This window comes from Boleophthalmus pectinirostris, unplaced genomic scaffold (assembly GCF_026225935.1).
Source record: "Boleophthalmus pectinirostris isolate CB_2022bp ecotype Guang Dong unplaced genomic scaffold, ASM2622593v1 HiC_scaffold_21, whole genome shotgun sequence".
Classification (NCBI taxonomy): Eukaryota; Metazoa; Chordata; class Actinopteri; order Gobiiformes; family Gobiidae; genus Boleophthalmus; species Boleophthalmus pectinirostris.
Genome location: NW_026571175.1, coordinates 11,928,207 through 11,937,760, shown reverse-complemented (window position 1 = coordinate 11,937,760; position 9,554 = coordinate 11,928,207). Strand labels below are relative to the sequence as shown.

General features: G+C 36.7%; 1 protein-coding gene across 1 annotated transcript; it reads left to right on the top strand.

Annotated features, from left to right (window-relative positions):
- Positions 1-1,746: 1,746 nt before the first annotated feature.
- On the top strand, positions 1,747-6,858 carry edn2 (endothelin 2). The gene is made up of 5 exons (XM_020932613.2): positions 1,747-1,911; positions 2,867-3,020; positions 3,770-3,883; positions 5,012-5,095; positions 5,703-6,858. The coding sequence occupies exons 1-5, from the start codon at positions 1,854-1,856 to the stop codon at positions 5,788-5,790; spliced, it is 498 nt and encodes a 165-aa protein (XP_020788272.1). The 5' UTR covers positions 1,747-1,853; the 3' UTR covers positions 5,791-6,858.
- Positions 6,859-9,554: the final 2,696 nt, after the last annotated feature.

Sequence of the window (9,554 nt, the reverse complement as noted above, 5' to 3'; positions counted from 1 at the left end):
AACAAAAGTGACGTGGTAGGAAAAATGTCACGGGAATTATGTGTGAATGTGAAATTATGTAAACAGAAATTAATGATGCACAGATCAATAATTTGTAACACTTTATTTTAGGGACCACATATTCAACTATTTTCTGATCTGTGTTATAATGTTATTTCCATATCAAAAACATATCAAAATAAAATCTGCATAGTTTTTCTCTCAGACTGAAAACACTCTCCACCTTGTGATGTCATGTGGTAATACAGGAAGTGCTCCACTGTGTTTTTAAGCTCCATACACCATCACTAGAATCATTTGGATAGTTTTAGCTCTGGAATTGACTTACTTAACAAAAGGTAAAGGGTTGCTGTTAACTTGAAAACTACTTCGCTGCTTCACGACACAGAAGAGAACATTTTAAGGTTTGCAGATGTAGACAGCGTCATAATCCAGGACCACTCAAACTTGTATGAATGAAACAAAACACAACTCCAGGTATGTTTTCGAGGAGGTAACAACAACAGGGCTTAAAGCTCACAAGAATGCATTCAGACCAGAGAGGAATTTTGCTGTCACAGTAAAGCTAAAAACAACTAGCATGCTAATGTGTACTTATATTGTACTTATACTTATATCGTACTTATATGCATACTTATAATTAGATGCAGATTTTCTTTGAGCTCAAGAGCTGCTTGTACAACAATCTGTAGTGGGGAACAGAAGCATAATAAGTAGTTCATTATTAATCTGTATGACTGTACAACATTCCACCCCCATGGAAACTATTTAAAGTGTATTTAAGTTCATGTCTGTCTGTGCAGTGAGGGAAGTGCTTTGGGGTGGTCATTTATATTCTATTGTTGTGTCCTTGGGCAAGGCACATTGTCCGTTGCAGTCTCTGTGGTTTGGACCATTAAATGTGAATCAGGGAAAGACTTTGAACTGTTTTTATTACTTTTTTTCTCATAATTACTCATAAAATGTATTAATTTATAGCAATAAACCTAGAATGGGAAATTGTTTTTATGAAAAATGTTATTTTTATTTCATGTATTCATTTCTTGCGTGAATGATCATCTTTCATACTTGTAACATGCTGACATTCCTACTCTTACTGAAACAGTATTCACAAAATGTCAGCATGTGGAGTGTCTGGGAAATGCCTTTTGTGTTAATAAATGACTCAATGTTATGAAGCACGAATCTCTGTGGAATGGCACGACTTTTCCTTATAAGGACCACTCTCAGGAAACGAAAAATCTTCTGTATTGTTTTCTTTGAATGAACACTAATAATAGCCAATAATTGTTCTTAAACATTTTTAATATTAGTAAGTTGCATTTTTAATTAGAGGAAAGGCTCTTTATTTGCAATTTAAAGATGCACCGTGTGGCTAACCTGTCTGATATTGCTTTGTCTGGAACATTTTCAGAGCAGGCGATGCTGGTCCACCCCAGTGCAACTTTAAATGTGGTTTTATTTCTTCAACCTGTTACAATCATTTTACTAAATTTAGAAGGAATTTGCGTGGAATCCCATCTTTCTCTCTGGACACAGCTGAGGTCCATACCATAGTGCTGACTCACCCAATGCACTGTTCCTGCCTGTAGGGGGCATTGTTCTTGATCTCTGTATCCTCCAGGTGCAGTATTTGTTATTGTGTAATCGCCTCTGTGGGAGGGAGGGCCCCACGCGGTGATGTCAGCTCAGGACCGGGCTATAAGAACTGCTCTGCGCTCAGACAACAACACAAAGCACCTGTCCCTACACTATACTCACATCCTCGGAAGGATAGAACTCATTTTGGAGACTTTCTTGCATTAAATATTTAGTAATAATTTTTTTTTAAGCTATAGACAAATTTGAAGAAGATGGCTCATTTAATCTGCCTGACAATGGCTGTGATCATCATTGTGATTCTGCATGAAGGTGAGTTATTAAATGTATTTATTTAGCTAAATTTTTGTTTTAAAAATGTGAATTTATCTTGATTTTCAATTTTATTTCTATTCTAATTATTGGTATGTTTATTGCATGTTATTTCCACTGGGTGAAAAAAAAAAGAATTGGAAAGGCAGTAAATGACCAATTACCTTGCATTGTAACTACATGCACAAATAAATTAAAAACAAATCAACAAACCAACAAACCAAAAAAATAAAACAAAACAACTTCCAATAGTCTGGTTAAGTGAAATTCCCAAATGTATAACTTAAACGGAAACAAAATGGTAATTCTAATCATTTATACATTTGATAAAACACAAAATGCATGAAAGAATAATATTATTATTAGTAATATGTTCACAATTGTGACAAAGTTAGCAGGTTGCATAATGTTAACAGTTTGGTACAGGCCCCTTTAACATATCTGACATTGTTCACCTGCATCAGTTCTGACCTCCTTGTTATTAAATATTGCTGATCTATAAAAGGTATGTTTACTTTTAATGAATCATACAGTCTGTATTACTGCCTAATCGCTTCTATCAAAATAATGTTGAGCAAGTTTCCCACATTAATCAAGACCTCAGCCTACTATTACACTTGCATTGTGGAACAACATTGATTAGAATCTCCACCCGATGGTTAGCTTATGTTTTTGGAATCCTTTTAATAATACTTTCATATAGACATGTCATAGCATGCAATAAAAAAAAAAAAAGAGGATGTTATAATCATTCAATTGTTAATCGCTATGGCAACAGTCCTTCTCATCAGTCTGAAGGCCATTAGTAGAGCTGGCAGTTCATCGATCAATAAAACTATATTTAAAAGTTTCACATAAAAGATTCAGATTCATAAATACATAATCAGACATTTTACATATTTGCAAGGATAATTAAATACGCTCTTTAACCATGACATTTTTATGTGTTGTACAGGTTATGGAAAGCCCTTATCCAGCCCTAGTCCCTCCTCCTCTCTGGGTCAAATGCAGCCCCATGTGCGGGTCAAGCGCTGCTCCTGTAACAGCTGGGAGGATAGGGAGTGCATATACTTCTGCCACCTGGACATTATCTGGGTCAACACGCCAAGGTGAGTACGCCTCTCCACACCTGAGGGTATACAGCAGCAGTGTGTTTGGTCTGCAAGGGAAGGAATGTCAAGTATGTGCAAGGAAACTAGGTAACGCTTTTAATAGCCACAGTATCTAACTTTTTTCTCTGTTTTGTTGTTTTAATTACACTGAAAAACATGCTTCCTTATTCTGAGCTGGCTTGCATCTTCACAAAATCTGAAATAGGCTGAAATAGGCTGCTTGTCTCCATGGAAATGTTGTTCCTTTGGCTATAATCTTCCACAGTGCGTCATAAAACAGTCCAAAGTATGGTTTTAACTTTTTATTTCCATGGAGTCCTGCAGATGATATTGCCTCCTCCATAAAGTTGCATACTGTACCTTTAATAAAACACAAACAAATAGTTTATTAAGAATGACACAGGTAGGTTTAGTAACTGTACTTAAGTAATGCCGATCTGTGAACGACACCAGAATATTTGGTGTCATGAAATCATCCATCCATTCATTTTCTTCTACTTTATCTGAAATCAGTATAGCATTTAGAAGTCTGCAATACACTGGAACCAGCAACTATAATCTTAACCTTCAATCAACATTTTTTTCTCAATAACGAACTCTAAATCTGTTTATTTAAATGACTGTATAACTAAATCTGCAGTACCTTCTTTCCTTCTGCACTTGATAACAATCTGGACAGGAGGATATCTCAGACAATCACTCCAGACAATCACCTTTATTCTAACATTTCCTCTTCCTTTTCACAGTAAGCTCCTGCCTTACGGTTTGGGCAGTCCCACGTCTCGCCGTCGCCGCTCGCCCCAACGCTGCCAGTGCGCCGATCCCGGTGACTCCACATGCTCCGCCTTCTGCCACAACAGGTTGGTACTTCCTCCTCTGTACATGTAGTAATACCATCATGAAAGTATCTTCTGCATAGCTATCATTCCACTGGCAGCCACCCGTGTCTGTACGATGCCATGTTTATGTAGACGTAGTGATCTAAATGATGGTGAAGTTGATAGTAGTTATAGGGGGCATAGTCATTTTACAGGTAATGGCCCGTATTTCTTTTACAGTGTATATAACAGACTAAACAATTTACTTTTACATTTGAAAGTCAGATACCAGTCTAAAACTAGTATCGAAACTAGATACTTTGAGCAGTGATCAATACTATTATTAATACCATTCCTGAATAGCTTTTGAATGATCTTGAGCTGTACAAATAGAAGAACAAGACCACTTTGACTAGTATACACTCGTAGACCACTATAGAATCTACCTAGACACTGAGGAATTACAGAGATATAAGACCACATGGTAATATAAAAAAGAAAGTACTATGACTTAATGTTGAAAATTACATTTTATAGTCTGAATAAAGAGCAATTTTTATTATCATAGTGGTATCAGTTTGTATTCAGTATCAGGTATATTCTTTGGTATCGAAATTGAGTTAATTTGGAGTGAATTTTAGTAAAACATAAAAAAAAAAGTTAATATAAGATCATATTCAAAATGTTACCTTGTTTGCTCAAATTTTACTTCCTGCATGAACATGGGCTGCAGATATGACTTACGGCCCACTTAAACATAATTTGATAACCTAACAGTTAGCGAGCAAATATAATTTTATCAAGGGCCAAAACTTGTCCAGTTGCACAATAGTTATGTTTAGACCAATAAAAATAAATAACAACACCTTTATTTTGTTAAATAAAGGTTTAAACTACCTGAAAAAATGACCATGCATTTTCTTACCCACCAAATTAACTCATAATTAGAGAAACATGAAAATATTTCAAGTCATATTGCTATTTTTGACAGTTGGATGCTTGAACATAGCGTCTACTGTAATAGCATGAATCAGTTGCAGTCTAGATGTTATCAAGGCGATGCCTGCATTCCTTTCTATTTATTTTTGTTTAGAGATTCTCAATAAATAACGTAAGCCACAATAGCGTAATCCGTTAAAACATTTTGTAATTCTGTTTTTCCATCCGCAGATCAGAAAACGCCCAAACAGACTCAACCAAGACACGTCAAGAATCTACAAGGTTATCAAGGAGCAAGCTACTGCAATCTCTCAGGTAAGGGCACGTTCTAGCTCCAGATCACGTACACAGTTTTGACCAAACAAAGAAGTCCAAGTACTGTTTTTATTTATTTTTTTAAATTAAGTGCCCTAAATTCCTACCAGTGTTCAATACCCTTTCATTAACAGAACACATCTGATCATTTGATTTTGTTTGTTGGTCTATTACTCTGGCTGATGTATCTCAATTGTGTACAAAATATAAATTAAATATATAAAATTTCATCTGCAATATTTTTCTGCATTTCAAGTTTCACTATTTAACTTTTCTGATGCCTTCTTCTCCATGGAGATGTTATGGCTTTGCTTAGAATGTTACAGCATGGCATTAGACTGTCTTAAATAAATATGCATTACCAAAAGCAGGGTCGCCTCTCCACAGATCTGACCTGTCACTTGGTTGCGTTACATTTTGTCTCTATGGAGAGTTAAATGCCATGATGTGGAACATTTTAGGAGACAATCAGATGGCCAACACTACAAGAAAAAGTTACATGGTTCAATCCATTTTCTTTTCGTTATTTTTTTTTTATTTATTTTATTATTTTTTTAACTATGAAGGCTTATGTGTCTTACCTCTCAATGTAATTTCTTTCCAACAGATCCGTGGTCAAGTCCAACTCAAAGAAGCTAGCATCCAAACAGCACCAAACCAAGATCCAACTGCTACAAAGCTCAACAATAAGATAGAGGACACGATACTTTGGGACACGATTCATGGAGTAAAATCCTCATATTTGGACCACAACGTTTTTGTAACAAAGTGGATCTAAATGAAGAACCCCCAGGCCCAAAGCTCCAGGAGAGAAGGTCCAAGGAACAGGCCAAGAGCAGTGGAGATGACAGCCATTTTGAGAACATTTCATGGAACTATTTTAAAGTGAGGAAGCCATCACTAACTTCTACTATGGACTTGTGTCTATGGATGTCTATGGAACATTTTCTTTTGATATTAATTCATTTTGTATGGACACTAAATAGTAGTCTTCACAATGTTTGTACAATTTATATACAGTGTTAACAGTTCATCTGAAGCGGAATTATCTAGGATCAGCAGTGGCACAGTGGGTTGAGTGTATTCTCAGCAACCACATAGTTGCCGGTTCAGACCTCTACTGTGCTCACTCCAGTCACAGCATGTGTGGCTGGTTGAAACAGGGCATCAAGTATAAAAAGCTATAAATCAATCAATATAGCATTAAAATACACATGCCACAACACACAGCCATAGTTGTGTTCACATAAGACACTCAGTTGTATGGGTTGAATATTCCTCTGTATCAGAGTGCATTGTTCTGCTTAATATTTGGGCTTGTCTATATCAGGTCGTTCTTGAAAATGGCAGCTTTTTTTCAGAATAGTGCCTTTTTTTTTTTTTTTTTTTTTTTTTTTTTAATACATTTGTATAACATTTTCTCCATGTCCATTCTCCCTCTGTATCGGTAAAATTCCAGCTCCTGTAGTCCATTGTATTGGGCTTGTTTGTTAGCACTGCTGCTGTTTTGGTTGAAGATAAGCCAGCAGGTTGGAATGAACCATAAAACACAATGGTATCTTAATTCCTCAGTAATTATCCACGTGACATGAAGACTGTGTCCATCTGCCCCAAAGGACTAAAAACAGGAAATGGAAGCCCACATTCCTCCTCTGATCCCAGTATTTTAGATGAATAGGTCGCTGTTGAAAGCAAAGACTGTACATAGACTGCATTATTTATTGCCTTAACTTATTATAGAGTATATTTATAACTGTATGAATGTGGCACTGATGTGTGTATATGGAAATAAAACATAAGTGAATGAAAACAGTTTTTGACTTGTTGTATTATGTTGATCAGGCAATTTATTAGTCTGTCCAGTTGGACAATTACACAGTTCTAAAAAATCCACACGTTTTCTTATGTTGTTTAAGATTATTTATATTCATTTGTGAGGTGAATTGTATTTGGCCCAACAGTGGCTCAGGGCTTAGAGCAGTGGACTCCCAACCCCAAAGGTTGGAGAATAGATTCCCTCTCAAGCCAAGTTCTGTCAGTGTGTCCTTATGCAAGTCACTTCACCCACATAGCCCAGTATGAATATAGTGTGTGCATGAGTGTTGGTGGTAGTGGCGCAGATTGGCAGCCTCGTTAACATGTTACGGGTATAAGGCAGTATTATTATTAATTTCTATTCCATATTTTATTTAGTCTATTTATTTCTAGTTTATTATTTTATACTCTTTGCATAATTTTTTGTGGTTCATGTGGTTTACTCACTGGACATTCTGAATAGAGAATAATTTATTTACATATCAACAACCGGACACTGTTGTACGTCTATATGTGATATGAAATGTGCTCTATAAGAAAAGCAAATCTGGATTGAATTCTAAAATGAACAAATAAAAATAGTAGTTTAAGTCAAACCTGATTGAATCCATGGTCAGGTCTGTGTGTTGTGAGCGGTTGTTGTGCAGGAGCTGGGGTCAGCATGTCCTCTCCATGTTTGTATAAGATACAGAGCAGAGCTGAGCCAGGGTTATGAACAAGGATGTTAGTGACCTCCACATCTACAGGACACTACTGTCAGAGGTGACCCAGTGAGCACAAAAACTGATGGACAGTTGCACTAGAACCGTTTGTGATAGAATCATTATTCTAACTTTTACTGAAATGAAAGTTAAGGCTTGACTCACTGGGTAAAAATGAATTGGAATTTGATCCCTGTGGTGATATACTATTTTGGGCCATGGTACGTGATTCAATGCTCGTCTAGTAATGCAACAATTCAAACATACACTGCCACCACTCCTCCTATTAATGAGTTTTTGTCATTCCCTTTAGCTTCCCTTAAAAATGTGCATACATTATTACTATTTTTTTATGTGCTATATTGTTATTTTTCTTGACACATTAGGTAATCTAAAGACCTCTATCACCACCGAGTCACTCTATCTCGTGCAGGGAATGTGGCTATATGCAATGTTAGTACAAGGAATGGAACTACCAACCATCTGGTCCTATATTATGCTAAATTGACTCTTGTGAGCTTTAAGCCATGTGAGAATGTTGTTAAATCATCAAAAATGCACCTACTGTGTTTGTGTTTTGTTTCATTCACACATGTTTGAGTAATCCTGGTTTATTTCCAGATCTCAAATGTTCTCTTTCATCTTGTGTTTTCAAGTTAACAGCTACCTTTCGCCTTTTGTCCAGTACAGATTGGAAATTACAGGTCTGAAATTTCCCAAGCCCTTCCTGTATTGCCACATGACATCACAAAGTGGAACAGAGCGAAACAACATTATAACAAAGATACGAACATAACGCAAAAGAAAATATTGCTTGCATTTGACCCATCTTTCAATAATGTGCAATGTGCAATTAATACCCCATAGAAATGAAAAGAACGGCCCCTCTTTAAGTGACCAATATAGGTCATGTCATAAAAATGTCTGCCATCTCTTCTTCTTTCCCCTTCACTGCTCCGACCCTGACGTCAGCGCAGTGTCTCCGCTGTGGCCGTAGTGTGAATGCTGACTCAGAGCGTGGAATGAAAACAGGATGCTTTTGGACATTCCTCTCACATTCTTACAGCGCCGGCCGGAGGAACAGAGAAAGAAAAACGTCTGATATATGCGCCGCACAGATTGCCTCTTTAATCAGCACGTTGCCATAACACGCTCATTGTTTTAGTTCTCCTCCGATAAAGAGACTGTTTTTCTCCCAGTGCACATGCAGGCTGATGGTAAACTGTGATAGTCAGGTCGTTCTGGATACAATAAAAGTTGTATGGGATAGACTTGTTTGTGTAGTGAAGAAATAAGCCTTAGGTATAAAGATACATTGACTTAACAGTTGTAGTAGTAGTTATGACCTATATGTTGTTGTTTTTTTCAGTGTGCATGTTTAAAGATGTACTGTAACTTTTGTGCTTGTGTCAGTGGGGATGCTATTGCTGAAATGTTCCACAGTATGGCATTATGCTTAGCTATATTGCATTTGTTATATTAAGGGTGCTTCTCAACAATACCTTAAAAAAGGTAATTCTTACTGTAAATGAGCCACTCACACATTCATGTACTAGTGTACGCATATTCTGTCAGAAAAGTGTCTTGCCCAATGGCACAACAACAATGCAGTCATGGGAGCTGGGACTTTAAATGTTGATAATCATCAAGTAACACACACTTTTCACTGTGAAAAACAAAACATGTAATGGAGATAGGTCCATGTAATGCCATGGTTGCCTGATTTGTGGCCCTTGAGTCATTTGAGTAAAACACAATTAAAATGATTAGAGCCCAAGCACCAAATGTGCATGAGGGACAAGTCAGTGACATCCACTGCCAAAGTGTATTTAAGGAAAAATCTAACAGTAAACAATAACGTATAAACATAACTAGTATCCAAAATTACACACCCCGATCCAGGCCCTGTTGGACTTCATTGAGAAACACCAGGTGGAGGTACA